Here is a 15,345-nt window from a genome sequence, read left to right on the forward strand (position 1 = left end):
CCTAGGGATAAACAGAAAAACAATGGCCCTTAATAGACTAGTAACAGTGGTTAAGTGCAGGATAAGGTGTCCATAGTTCATACAGGAGTGTAAGTGAATCACAGCACACTTCAAAGAACGTGACCCCGGGCAGTCTTGCTGCAATGGCCTCTCACCTCCACTCTACGACCCTACAGGGCCATAAAGCGTAATGTAGATCACCACGGAATCCTCCAATTCAGGGACTCTTTAGATAGATTGGCATCACATAAACAGGGACAGAATTCCTCCAGGCCAGTAGGTGAATAGAATAGACTCTCCTCCGATGTCACAACCGCTCATATGCTCATAAATGAGGAGATAAACACAATCCTCATAGTGTATTACCGCTTTATTTGAGTATAGACAGCAAACAAAGAAAGAAGGTAATACACTTACATAACAAACGGCTTGTATGGAGATGCAATGCTGGGTGTACAGCAGGATCAAAAAGGTGCACCAAGATGGCGTCACGCCGGAAGTGCGTCACCACGCTATTGCCGTCGACGCGTTGCGTCACGTACCTCGTGACTTCATCAGGTCCTGATGAAGTCACGAGGTACGTGACGCAACGCGTCGACGGCAATAGCGTGGTGACGCACTTCCGGCGTGACGCCATCTTGGTGCACCTTTTTGATCCTGCTGTACACCCAGCATTGCATCTCCATACAAGCCGTTTGTTATGTAAGTGTATTACCTTCTTTCTTTGTTTGCTGTCTATACTCAAATAAAGCGGTAATACACTATGAGGATTGTGTTTATCTCCTCATTTATGAGCATATGAGCGGTTGTGACATCGGAGGAGAGTCTATTCTATACACCTACTGGCCTGGAGGAATTCTGTCCCTGTTTATGTGATGCCAATCTATCTAAAGAGTCCCTGAATTGGAGGATTCCGTGGTGATCTACATTACGCTTTATGGCCCTGTAGGGTCGTAGAGTGGAGGTGAGAGGCCATTGCAGCAAGACTGCCCGGGGTCACGTTCTTTGAAGTGTGCTGTGATTCACTTACACTCCTGTATGAACTATGGACACCTTATCCTGCACTTAACCACTGTTACTAGTCTATTAAGGGCCATTGTTTTTCTGTTTATCCCTAGGTGGTTTTGGGTCATGTTATTACTCATATTTACTATCTGGTTATATACTGTATTTAGGCTTTAGTCTTTTAGCGCTGCATCAACTTTACATTCTATTCAATGCAGTGCATTACATTCAGGGAAACAGAGGGGAGACAATCAGGGTCTTTTAGACCATGAATGTCTCAATAAAGAGAACAAACAATGTAAAAGCACATGCTGGGACACCTACACATGAAAATGTCGACTGCGATACACATGTTACATATCGCCGCACAGGCCAGAATGAGAGCAATAATTCTAGCACCAGACCTTCTCTGAAACACTTTACTGATGACGTAGAAGGGGCTTTAAAAGTGTCACCTATAGAAAATATAGGGTACTGAAGTTCGGCACCAGTGTAAGCAAATTTAAGGTTTGATAAGTTGGATATCCATGTACTTGCTGCAACCTCATCTTTTATATTTTACAAAAAAAATGGGGTAATTAATTGCTTTTGTTTTGCGCCCTAAAATAAACTAATTTGTATTTTTTACTGAAACTTTGCGGTAATATCATGTGACATAAAAAACTGGAACAACCACTATTTTATTCTCTAGGGTCTCTGATTTCAGAAAATATATCATGTTTGAGGGTTTTGTGCAATCTTAAGGCCTAAAATTATTTTTTTTAATCTTGTGCAAAAAATGCAAAAATGGCCCTGGCAGCGAAAGGGATAAAGGATAAGCCCTGGCCAACCCTTTCCTGAGGAGCAGCCAATCCGTGCTCATTACACTGCAAGGTCTCTCTGCTCCCTCCTAGTCCCTGAGTGCGGTGCTGCAGACAGGCAGGGAGGGGAGGAGGAGATAAACAGTGCAATGTTAAAGATATTACACGTTTAAGTCACCATAAAGCCCTTTTGTTTTTAAAACATTCCTAATATCACCTCAGATTTACATATGGTTTTGGTTAAAAAAAAAAAAAAATTTTATCTGGACAAGTAGATTGTCATGAGGGACAAGTAGATCGGGGTACCGATTTAGTCCCTTGGACAAGTAGTTTTTTCAAAAATGTCCACACCCCTGCATAGCAGATAGAAAGAACAGCAGACTCTCGGAGACCATTATGGCAGCAGGATCAAAATCAGATGTAAAACCTTTGACTAAAAGAGGAAAAGACCAACTTGCCCCACTTTTTATGAAGTAAGGGAACATCAACTCTGGTCATTTCGTGTTTGAAGGTCAATAGATCTTAAGTATATTGTAAACTTCTAAAAGTCATACATGCACTTTCCTCATGCTGTCAGGAAAGATCATTTAATGATCCTGCAAAAAAATTGTGCCAACTTTGTGCTCTCTGTCTCTGCTGTTACTGAAGGGTGATAATGATGCTCTCTGGTAGATACAATAAGGTGAGTAAGCTTAATGAATGCAGGCATCTCATTGGACAATTGGTAATATATTATATTTTTGTCCTTTATTCATACCTGACTTCTCCTCTGCTTTAATTTGATCTTGATAAGAAGAATAAGGCAGACCAGGGACACCACAACAAAAAAGGCTAGAAATATACCCATGTCGAAATATTCAGTAGGTTGCTAAAGAAACAAAAAGAAAAATCAGTACATAATATGTTATAACCCCCACATCGCACTATTTGCTGCTTTGTGGCTTTATGTTCTGTTATTTTTAACCAAACACTGCAAATAACACTCTTAAAAATCAAAGAAAACAAAGAATAAATATTAAACAGCTGGCCAGTGCTTTTTGTTTTTGTATTATAACAAGACTGTAAATAGGTTAATATATAAAATAAAGAATAAAAAAATAAATAAATAAACAAAAGATGGCCAACTCAAAATTCATGAATAATACTGGAAATGACTCTCTCTACCAATGTTCTAAGAAGTAGGCAAGGGCAGAGGAGGCCAGATCCAGGACTCAGACTGAAGCAGGTACGTGCTCGTCAATAACCTCCAATTCTGTGTTCTGTTTTATATGGCTAGAGACTGGTAGTTGGCTAAAAGGTCCTCGCTGAATAAATGCAAAATGTAAACTATCAGATATAGGTTAGACTCAAAGCCGATTCCCAAAATGAGAGCTGCAGGAGCCGCACAACTGTGGACATAACCACTGTGAAAATGTCCACCTATCAGAAATTCCATTGTCCATTCCAATATGCTTCAGGCTCTGTACCAAGCCAAACTGAAAAATATTACACCAGAACGGCATGTGTTCTGAGGCAAGCTGATGTGTAAAAGTTCTGCCTGGAGGACCCGTGATGTTGGGAAACTATGAAATTGTACTGGGGTCATTGTGAGTGTCCTGTTGGGAGGCAGTATTGAGTAAGTACCACTAATGGCTGTGCTAACTGCAATATCTACAGATGTAAAGGTCTGCTGACATACTGCTTAATAATGCCCTTAAAATAACCTGCAATTAGTCAGAGCATGTTTGTCATGCTGCTTATCTGCCAATGTACTGCTGCTCCACTGAGGGCCCTTCAGGTTTGTCTTACTCATGGTCCCTGCTGGTTCTGGGCATCACTGCCAAGGCTACCCATCCCATACATGTCATAATCTTTGTGACCCAACTACATTCTACGTAAAGTAAAAACAACTGAAAAACTAGAACCCCCAAAACAGTACTGAAATTATTTTCCAACCGTTTACACAAAAGGGCAGCATAGTGGCTAAGTGGTTAGCACTTCCGCCTACCAGCACTAGGGTCATCAGTTCAAATCCCAACCATGGGGCTACTTGCCTGGACTTTGCATGTTCTCCCTGTGCCTGTGTTGGTTTGTCTGGGTACTCCGGTTTTCTCCCATACTCCAAGACATGCTTGGTAGGGTAATTGGCTCCTGTCTAAATTGGCCTAGTATGTGTATGTATGATCGAGAGTTGGGGACATTACATTGTATGCTCCTTGAGGGTTAGGGACTGATGTGAATGTACAAAATATATGTAAAGCGCTGTGTAAATTGATGACACTATACAAGTACTTGAAAAAAATAAAAAAATATCAACTTTAGGAGGGCTGGCCATTAAGAAATCCGTGTAAGAGCCCTCACCCGAGGTGGTCGGTGCTGAATCCTCGCTCTGGCACCTTTCTGCTTGTTGACGATGTTCATGAGTTTAATAGCGTCCATGCCTTTCATGTACACAACTGGTCTTTTCAATGGGTCCTCCAAGCCTTGATTCAGCTGAAAAATGAAAACATTGCATGCTAAAGATAAAACTGCATTTAAACAAAACATACCTCATCCTTAAAGGTCACTTAAGCAAAGACAGAACACTCTAATATACATTTACTAACCGGCTTAGCATAGAAAGTAAGGAAGGAAGATCAACAAGAGAAGCAAGCAATGTTTTAATACATGGTTCAGAAATCGGGCCTATACACTATAACTAGATAAATACTAGATTTATAGTAGATAAAAAAATGTAAAATGCCTCAATTTACACTCTACAGCTTGTAAGGACAAATAACCTCCTTTTGAGCTATTTTATTCTGGCAGCCGTTGTCAGCAGCTTCCAGAAAAACCCAACAGTGACTGTATCCAATTTGATGCCAACAATTCCCCCCAGCTCCTTTAATTTTGCAAACCAATATCTTAAAAAGTGAACCTGTCACTTCTACACAGGAACACCTGCTGTGGCCAGGGAAGATGTGAAGGGGCAGAGCTTCAACAAACGGGCTGCCAGAAAAGTAACTATATTCCCATTTTTCCCCAAAGTAGTCATGGGGTAAAAATGACCGTAGGGTCAAGTAGGGGATTTGTAAAACAAGAAAGTGAAATAAACCCAACACACAGACAAGGCATATCCAGAAAAACAAAAAAAGCATTTGAGTTAAAGAAAATATTGTCTCTCCACAGCAGCAGTACAGATCATACCTGTTCTACGGCGTCAGGATTATCTGAGACGTCAAATATAACAGCTGTAGCACCTCTCTGAACGGCTCGCTTTGCCTGGAATACAGACAGAAAGGTTATAGAATACAAATGTCATGAATAAATATACCTGACTAATTATTTCATTTGGAATTGAATTTGTTTCACAAGACTAAGTGTCTATGATACTCTTCAAGTACAGCAAGTTTCCTTCTTTACGTTTTTGGGTGAATGTTCAGATGTGTTAAATGGGACTAAAACTTTACGTTTAGGGCCTCGTGCACACAGGGCTTAAAAAAATACCACTTTTACTGGTGTTGAACTTTTTTTTTCCCAGCTCTTAAAAGTGCCTCTATGCAAGCATATGTATCCATGCACACATAGGCATTTACAGGCATATTAAAACAGTAGCATTCACAGGCTGAGAAAAAAACAGCAAAAGACATGTTCAGGAGAGAACCTTAAGAGCGGAAAAAACCGCCGTATGTGTCTAAACACGCAGAAACGCCAGATGCGTAAAGCGTACACATGTTAATGTATTCCAATGGCCAGACTACATTTATATTCTGGCCACTAAAATGCATTAATGCTCAAATGCTGGATCCTCCTAAATAAAATGTGCAATACTGCGTTTTTCCTGACAGAAGTCCTGGCGTTCAGAGGGGCTGAAACAGACGCTCTGTAAGCTTTAGGCCTAAATGTATCCAATCCTTTTGTTAATTAAAGTGTATATTAAAAATGTGTATTTTTAAAAACTTTGTTTTTAAAAAATGTAGATAGCTAGAACAGTTCAGACATCTATCAATTTTTTTTTCTTTTGCTGTATGTCATGTCAGGGAGATTTCAGTTCACTTCCTGCCCCAGAGACACAACAGGAAAGCAGAGAAAACATAGAAACACAAAAGAGCGATGACAAGAAAAGACCAAGCAGTCCAACAAGTCTTCCCTTTCGTTTTTTTTTTTTTTTTTTTTTTTTTAACCTTTTTGTCATATTATAGATCCAGGTTTGTCTCAAGCACGCATACATTCACTTACTGTTGATTGACTCACTACATCTGCTGGAAGTCTATTCCAAGTATCAACTTCCCTTTAAGTAAAATAATACGTTTTAAGATTAGTTTAAAAAAATTTCCTTTTTGTTCTCATGTCCCAAAATCCTTCATTTTATCTTCATATTAAAAATACTGCTCTCCTGAACCTTATTCATACGTTTAATGTATTTTAAAGGTTTCAATAATGTCCCCCGTTTCCTGCTATTACTGTACAAATAATAAGTTAAGCAGGCCATAGTTGGATCGAGTGTTGGCCAGCTCAGCAGGGACTGGTCGAGATTCAGTCCATCTATAGGTAGGCTGGTTGTACTGAAGTCGATCTATCGATGGACTTCAGTACAACCAGCCTGTTGAATTTATTGCTATAGCCACCAGCAGTAATCATTGTGTTCTGCCAGCAGGGAAGGCTCCCCTTAGTTGCAGGAAAGAAAAAGGCATCATCTATGACTTGCCTTATGGAAATCTCTTGATGCATCTATCCCCCCAAACCTTGCACCATTTTTGTAATCTTTGGACTTGTTCTATTTTATTAATATCTTTTCGTAGGTGAGGTCTCTCGAACCAGACACCGTTTTCTAAAACAGGTCTAACAGTATTCCAAAATACTTATATAGAAATAAAAAAAACAAAAAGCAAACCTAAATATAAATAAATAAAATCTAAAACATATATATTCCGACAGAAGTACTAAAATGATCTATATTGGGGAATCAGGACCTCCTTCCTCCTGCTGGTGACCCCTCTAATGATGCATCCTAGAATTCTATTCACTTTCCCCACTGCCTGGTCACACTGTTTTCCATCTGGAAAAATGCACCCCCAAATCTTTTTCCTCTGTAGTGCTGGCCAACACTGTACCCCAATATTGTACTCCATCAGAGGATACTCTTTTTCCCTAGGCGCATTATTATGCATCTAGAAACACTGGTCTGCAGTTTCCATTGCTTTGACCAATCTTACAGCAAAGCAAAATCAAGTTCCATTTTACAGACACCTCCAGAGAGATCAGTCCTATTGCACACCTTTGTGTCAACAGCAAAAAGACAAACCTTATCCACCAACCTTTAGTCATAACACTCACATATAGATTAAATAGAACATAATTTAGTAGAGAGCCTTGTAGCACATCACTAATGACTGCTTTCTGTTCCCAATTAACCCCATTTATAACCACACTGATCCACCCAGGGCTTAGTCCTAGTTAATAAAACTTTTTTTTTTCTTTTTATTAGATCATTATCTGGAATTGTATCAACCGTCTTGCTGAAATCAAGATAGTCTATGTCCAGAGCTCCACCCTGGTCCAAAATATAGGGACAAAAAATTAAGTCAGATTATCACCAGGAAACCCCTTCTTCCCTTCCATTAACACTATAGGTGTGTTGGTTCACTTTATGGTCAGCATTAGTATTTTTAACAAGTGTGAACTTAGCCAAAAAGTGTAGTTTCTCTGTCTCTACTGTGCATTAAAAAAATAATAATCCTTGAGATTTATTTGTCTGTGAGACTCTAACAGCACAGTAATTAAGGAATATTTTGTGGGCAGTGTATATAAGGTAGAGGATATTTTGCGGTCAATTACCAAATATAAAAAAATGATATAAAAATGTGCTATAAAAAACACTGAGTTATTTTAACTTCTCACCACTAGAGGTCATGCAAGTACAAATTGTAATAAACATCCCTAAGGGGAAAAAAAATCAGCCAATGAGCACTGCCTTAAACTGACTGTTCAAGCAATCTATTTTTCTATTAGACTTTTCACTGCAGTGGGATAAACAAAAACAAAAAACAAAAACACAGCACCAAAGCATGAAAGCTCCTTCCTTGGTGAATATTTATAAAGAACCAATTAATTACTTCCCATATTGTCCCACTGATACTAAAGTTGCATCAAATCTGAAATGAAGTTCTGATAACCTACATCGGCCTTTTTCAACCAGGGTACCCTGGGGTGCCTTGGCAGCATTTCTAAAAATTGCCAGAAAATTGTATACAAGCCAGCAGGTGGATCAAGTCTGCCTTTAGTTACACAAAGTCACAGGTTTTCACTGTACACCATTACCACCTTCCATTGGTTGACAAGGAGGGTGTCGGGGGCCTAACAGCATACTTGTTTGCATCTCCTCTGCCCCTCTCCATCAACACTGGGGTCACACTAGCTGAGTGAGGGAGAGAAACATTGCAATTACTAGTCAGTAACAGTGAATAAAGGTGTATTTGCTTTGGAAGAATTAATTATGTTGGGTGTCCTACTAGTTTAGCTTTTACATTTTATAATGTGGTGCCTCAAAATTGTGCAGAATTTTAAAGGGTGCTTTGACTGAAAAAGGTTGAGAAATACTGACCTACACAATGGGACAATGGAAATGAAAAAATGAGAAAAATAGCAACTACTCAGAATTCTGTGCTTCTATTTTTCTATAAAATGAAATGCAAAACTGGTTTAGTCCATATAAGCAACAACTCCATTTTTGTCTTTTTTTTTACGCAAACCAGTCCCTAAAGGCAAAGTGCTGATTCTACAATCTTTCCTTCTCCAGAAGCAATGAATTTACACCGGGTTTATCAACACTTTTCAGAAAAAAAAGGTAGTGTTTACCATTTTAAATATACAGGTTTCATTTGTTTTATTTCCAATTCCAAAATCTGGTGAAAATGCACAGATACATTGTCCAGTACAGCTTTATAAATAGGTGAAAGCTGTCAAAAACCATTTCTAATAATACAAAGGTAAAATATCTATTCTGACCTTTAAATACACCTCTACAACCTCTAGTCACATGAATCTTTCCTGAACAACATCTCTGGCTTTAAGAACGAGGGGCCCTGGACAAAGAAAACCTAGCCAGCCCAATCAACAGGCTCCGGAAATAGTGTTCCCAAGTTACACCCACGAGGAGATTTCAGCAGCTGGCTGGCCAGGTTTGCCATAGAAAGATTGGGATGGAAAACAAGAGCTCTGGCCAAGTTAACCTTTCTCCTCTGGATAGATTCCAAGATTTCATTTCCAATTACAACAGAACTATGTATTTATATATCTGTAGTCTTGACAGATCTATAAAAAAAAATATTGGGTATTCAATTTTATTTCACGTCACCTTGGATGTTACTAAATATATACCAACTAACTCCAAACAGTAGGAGTTTTCATGTTGATGCATTTTTAATATCCTTTATGCATATTAAACTATATGGAAAAGCATTACACCGATCAGCAATAACTTTATGGATTTATTAGTAAACATGTTGTCCCTGAAGTGGATGTGTGGAGGGGGGGGGAATGGGTATCGGAGTTTGTTGTGTATGAGGCTGCGTAGCTGCAGACCGGTCAAGATGCCCATGCTTACTCGTGTCCACAGCCAAAGCAACAACATCAGAACTGGACCACAGAGCAATGGAAGAAGGTTGCCTGGTGTGATGAGTCATATTTTGTTCTACATCATATGGATGGCCGGGTACATTGCTTACCTGGGGAAGAGATGGCTCCCGGATGTACTATGGGAAGAAGGCAAGCCAGTGAAGGCAGTGTAATGATTTAGGCAATGTTCTGTGGGGAAACCTTGGTCTTGCCCTTCATGTAGATGTTAATTGACATGTACCACCTACCTAAACATTGTTTGTGACCCTGCCACACTGCAAAAATGGTTAGAAAAATGGTTTGAGGTGTTGGCTTGGCCTCCAAATTCTCCAGAAATCAATCTAATCAAGCATCTGTGGGATATGCTGGAAAAACAAGTTCGATCCATGGTGGTCCCACCTCGCAACATACCGGATCTTCTATTGATGGTTTGGTGCCAGATACCACAGCACACCTTCAGAGGTCTAGTGGAATCCATGCTGCGATGGATCAGGACTGTTTAGATGGCAAAAGGGGGACCTACTCAGTACTATATTGATGGTCATAAAGGTATGACTGATCATTGTAGGTTAAACCTATTCACCCCACGTAGCTGTTTGAGCGTACCATTGCTGGCATACAGATTAGATCTTAAAAGGGAACATTCATCCATTTTCATTACCATGCTGTGAAAATATTCTAATAAATTGCAAAACAAAAATGTACATGTTGAGAGTTGTCCCAATCCAAGAAAAATCATGAGTAGATCTGTGCAGGCACTGCCAGCACCCACAATGATTAGTTTTTCGAGCATTGCTCAGCAGAAAGGAGTTCTGTCATTTGTGGCACCCCTAGCATCTTTTCTTGCACATCTTCCCATGAAGATTCAAACCTAATACTTGCTATATACACATCGCCATCTAGTGACTGAAAAAGATGAATGCAGCCCACATTCAGAGATTCAGGGGAAACCATGTTTCTTCTATTTTTGTGGGAATGAAATCTGCCAGCAGTGATGTACAAATGAGGAGGGGTCGCTACACATGGATGCTGGATTTATTTTTTCTAATTCTTACCTACACCTTAGCAATTGTTGGTCCCCAAAATAGTATTTTCATAAAGAGAAAGGTATATCCCAACCACAGCACCACCTGCCTGGAGTTTGCATGTTCTCCCTGTGCCTGCATGGGTTTCCTCCAGGTACTCCGGTTTCCTCCCACACTCCAAAGATTCGCTGGTAGGTTAATTGGCTCCTGTCTAAATTGGCCCTAATATGTGTATGTATAAATGTAAGTTAGGGACCTTAGATTGTACGCCCCTTGAGGGTTAGGGACTGATGTGAATGTACAATATATATGTGTGTAAAGTGTTGCGTAAATTGACGGCGCTATATAAGTACCTGAAATAAATAATACATTTCAGTTTGAATGTGTAGAAGTAAAGAGTACTGAATACACATGCAGTAAACTTATTCCTAACAGGACTGGCATGGGAACCCCCATTGCAAGACTTCCCCTCACTTCCGGTGATTGCAATAAAATCACTTTTTGTGACAATAGTCCCCAGGAAACATGGGGGGGGGGGGGCTATCACCCCAGCAAGGGCACAGACTGCAGTAAAAACCTGGCAGGGGTTCTAAATGTTACCTACTCCACCCAAAATAGGAACAAACAGTTTGGGCTATACTTTACAATACCGGTTTAGTTATAAAAAGTGCGGCGCAGGGTTCTGCTGTAAGATGCACTATCCCGCAGTTTTTACTTTCTACTAGCTATGTAACATAATAACTACCATAGAACAGCCCCAACATGTTATCATATGATTCAGTTGGAAAACCGGAAATTGCTAATTGCAGAGTTGCCTTGAGAAACCAGGACACACAAACTGTACACAAAAACCTTTCCCTAGTAAACAATTATACTTCCAAACAGCTGTTCCCTCCCATCTCAAAGCATTCATTACACTGCCTACCTGACTGGCCATATGCATGGAAACGATTCCCTAGAGGAACATAGAAATTTGGCTATAACATATTGGGACTAAAATAAAAAAAAGAAAATTAAAAAACACACACACACACACACAAAGCCCAGGTTTACACCGATGCGGTGAGGAATTTGCATCAGTTTCTGCGCGATTTCCATACTGCATCATAAATTGCACCCCGTTTATATGAACTGCTGTAGGTGTGTATTTTAGTTAATGACACCCTGAAATCAGTTCGCAAAACGCAGTGTGATGTGCAGAATCAGAACACCTATGCGGTCCAATTGTGGTGCAGACAAAAAAAAAGGGTCCTGCGCTTTTTTTGGTGCAGATGCGTTGCAATTTGAGCCATACAACATGTATGGCTTAAATTGCACCACACAGAGATCGCATGTAATTTGCACAGGAATGCAGTGAGATTTATATGTGAATCACATGCGATGTGCCGCACAGCATTAGTGTGAACTTGGACTAAGGGTCTTAAATTCAACTTTTAAAGCTCAACTCCGGGCAGATATAGAAGACACAAATGAATGCAGCACAGTACTCATTATTACATCATTAAATGTATTTGTGCTTATATGGAGGCAGTGCAAGTACCCACATTTTGCTTGGTATCATCCTCTCCTGCACAGCAGATCAACTTGGATATGGGAAGAGCAGCACAAGGCATCAATAATCAGTTGCAGTGTTTATGAGCTAACAAGGGACACGCGGATAGAAGAAGAGAGCAGAGTGACAATAATGCTCATCAGTTTGCTGGTTCTCCACTGTCCAGCCCCAGGCTCAGGGAGGAACAAAACCTGTAAGTATTGCTTAAAGTGGTAGTAAAGGCTCAAGGTTTTTTACCTTTATGAATTCTATGCATGAAGGTAAAAAACATTCTGTGTGCAGCTCTCCCCCAGCACCCCTAATGCTTTCCTAAGCCCCATCGCGATCCAGTGATGTGCACAAGAGCCTCGGCTCTCTGGGGACTCTCCCTTCTCATTAGCTGAGACAGCAGTGGGAACAATCGCTTCTCGGCCTTTTGGCTAAGATCAAGTGTAGTATCTGTTCTTATCAGTGTCCAGTGGGGGTGCTCCCGGCCATTCTAGCTTTGCGGGGATGGCTGTTGTATAGTACCCTCACTGGTATGATGGGGTCTGGACGGCTAGTACCGGGGGGACAGAAACCGGGATGCCCATGAGTAGCTGGGGTCCTGGGAGTAATTCCCCCGAGGAGACCGGAAGGACCCAGTACCTCCTGATTTGGACGAATCTACCTTGTCTGGCCAGGGGCTGAGAAGGCAGAAAGTCCGCAAACTCAGTGCCCCCTGAGTAGACACCCTCAGGGGTGCCACTAGTAACACCTGGGTGTGGGATCCCACTGTGTGAAGATGGCACATGGTCACTGTTTTTACACTCTTTTTACACAGCGCCCTTAGGACCAGGCCTTTTGGCTAGGATCAGGGCAATTTTTGCTACAGGCCTCAGGGCCTGGTCTGTGCACAATTTGGCACGGTACCACTTTTTTATTTTCTATTTATTTAATTTATTTCACTCCCACGTTTTGTCACTTTTTCTGCTTTTGTGTGTGTTTTCACAGGATGGAGGGTGTGGGTCCTCGGGCCTTCCCTGAAGTCTAGGGGGAGGATGTGTGGCCTTTTGGTTCCTTCTTCCCCTGATCCCTAGGGGGTTTTCTCTTCGGGAGAGCCCCCTGACCAAGTACTGGGTGTCCGGCTTCGGCTGGACACAAGGAACGGTGGTCCAGCAGGCCTTTTGGACAGGAGGACCAAATGGGAACCTTGTCCCTGTCATGTGGTGTTCGCACTTGCACTTTTTTTGTGATCACTTACGGGTTTTTCGTTCTAGTTTGCACGTTTGCGGACTTAAAAAGAAAAAAAAAAAAAAAAAAAAGCAGTGGGAACAATTGGCTCTCAATCTCAGCCAATGAGCCAGTGAGGAGAGCAAAGGGGCAGGGCAAAGCCAGGGCTCTGTGTGTAAATGAAAACGTAAAGCAGCAGCTCAGGGGTGAGCCTGCTTGGATGCCCTCATAGCAAGCTGCTTGCTCTGGGGGCACTCAGCAGGAGGATGAGGCCAGGAGCACCAGCGGGGGACCTGTGCACAGAGCAGGTAAGTATGACATGTTTGTTATTTTTTTTTAATTGCCTTTATTATCACCTTAATAACAGCAGAGAACAATTTGGTCATCTGCAATGCCAAGTAAGAACTGCACTGTGTGGCAGAGCCGTGTAAATGTCAGGATTGGATGGACAGATACACAGATCTTTTGGCTGGTAAAACCGTTCCCATATATGTATTTCATCTGCCTATTTGCGTGGAGTTCAGTGTAAGGTTAACATGATCTTACAAGATAGTACCTCCGTGTACAAGAGTTTAATAATCTACATGTTAAACTCAATCGTGAAATGTGTTCTCTGAAAAGCCTTTGAAGGTTGCGTTCTCAAACATTAACATTGTGCAGTGAAAGGGAATGGCTTACTCTTGGTTGAGCAGTGCTACTGGTGAAAGCACCTATCAAATACATTACACACACTTCATACATGCACTCCAGCATTCCACAAGCCTCACATATCCGGAACTTTAGGGCTGCTGGCTCTGACCTTGCAGGTTCTCTTGGCAGGAGATCAAAGCGGCCAAGTCACAAACAGCACAGAGTGCAATCTCTCACTGTGTTCTCCTATTTTCCCTCGCCTCTCCCTCCCTCTGCTATCAGCCTCTCTTTCTGCTATTCTATACTTTATGTTATTACTGGCCTTATGTCAACTAAGCTCTTCTCTATGCCCCCCCCCCCTCCCCCCTACTAGACTTCACCATCCCCCATGCTGCTTTTGTAAAACTACTCATCTATGATCTATGATAGTCAACTGGATAAGAAACTATCAAAACTTCTATTAAAGGGTGGAGTACAAATCAGATCAAGTGTCAATGTACAGAAAGTGTCTGCTAGGACATTGATAATTGCCACCCGGGTCTTCTGGCTGTGAAGCAGTTAATAAGATGTTCTTTCAGTAGTAATCCGCCCATGTTGTAAGGCTTTAGGGGAGCCCCAGGGAAGAAAGGTGGAGCAAAGACAAAAAAAAAAAAATCTTTTGAACTAATTTCCACACAAGACGCTTTGCTTCTTAATTATGAATGAGGTTATAACAGGCACAAACACGTCCAGGGTGAGTCTGTGAAGGAGGGTATGGCCAGGGGTGGAAGTCTACCATGGGGAAACTTTGACCCTTCCAATGTTTTGGAACTGAATCATATTAGATGTAGTGGAATACAGACTACAGTAGAAGTCTACTACTGGTGAGTCAGTAAGCTATGGCTGATGACAAAGGAGGGCAGTGGATTAAAAATGGAGGTCTCACGTTCACCATGAATTTTGGAAAGTTATATTTATCCCAGGAATTGTCGGTTCTTAGGTGTAAAAGGAAGGTTTACCTAAAAATATTGATACGGTATGAATCATACATGAATGGGAAAAATCAGCTTTCAACATGCATTGTATGTAAACCTGGGAAGTGAGAGGCAGAACTGCGTGCAAATAGAGGCTTCAAATAGGATTGAACCAGAAGCTATCTGCAAAAGCCCCCTGCAATCTGCAGGGGGCTCTCCCCGCTCCAGACCATCCTGAACTCAGCTGCCAGACTCATCCACCTTACCACCCGCTCCACCTCTGCCACCCCCCTCTGCCTCTCCCTCCACTGGCTCCCGATTGCCCAACGCATCAAATTTAAACTCCTTACCCTGACCTACAAAGCCGTTCACAACACTGCCCCTGACTACCTCACCAATCTGATCACCAGGTACCACCCTACCCGTACCCTTCGCTCCTCACAGGACCTCCTTCTATCCTGCTCCCTGATCTCCTCCTCCCATGCACGACTGCAGGACTTCTCCAGGTCCTCCCCCATCCTCTGGAACTCACTGCCCCAATCCATCAGACTGTCGCCTTCTCTATTCACATTCAGGCGCTCCCTCAAAACCCATCTCTTCAGGGAAGCCTACCC

The 15,345-nt window shown here is 41.6% G+C and overlaps 1 protein-coding gene and 1 pseudogene across 1 annotated transcript in view; one reads left to right on the forward strand and one right to left on the reverse strand.

The window, feature by feature from the left end:
• ZNRF3 (zinc and ring finger 3) overlaps positions 1–15,345 on the reverse strand; it is a 219,557-nt gene that overhangs the window by 17,617 nt on the left and 186,595 nt on the right. Inside the window, 3 exon segments of the mRNA XM_089677379.1 lie at positions 2,563–2,673; positions 4,146–4,277; positions 4,971–5,045. Coding sequence (XP_089533505.1) covers positions 2,563–2,673; positions 4,146–4,277; positions 4,971–5,045 — 318 coding nt within the window.
• Positions 12,357–12,498, forward strand: LOC149473535 (U2 spliceosomal RNA; annotated as a pseudogene).

Source organism: Staurois parvus, unplaced genomic scaffold, assembly GCF_062004578.1.
Source record: "Staurois parvus isolate SC_StPar_1 unplaced genomic scaffold, SC_StPar_1.0 ptg000014l, whole genome shotgun sequence".
In the NCBI taxonomy this organism is placed as follows: Eukaryota; Metazoa; Chordata; class Amphibia; order Anura; family Ranidae; genus Staurois; species Staurois parvus.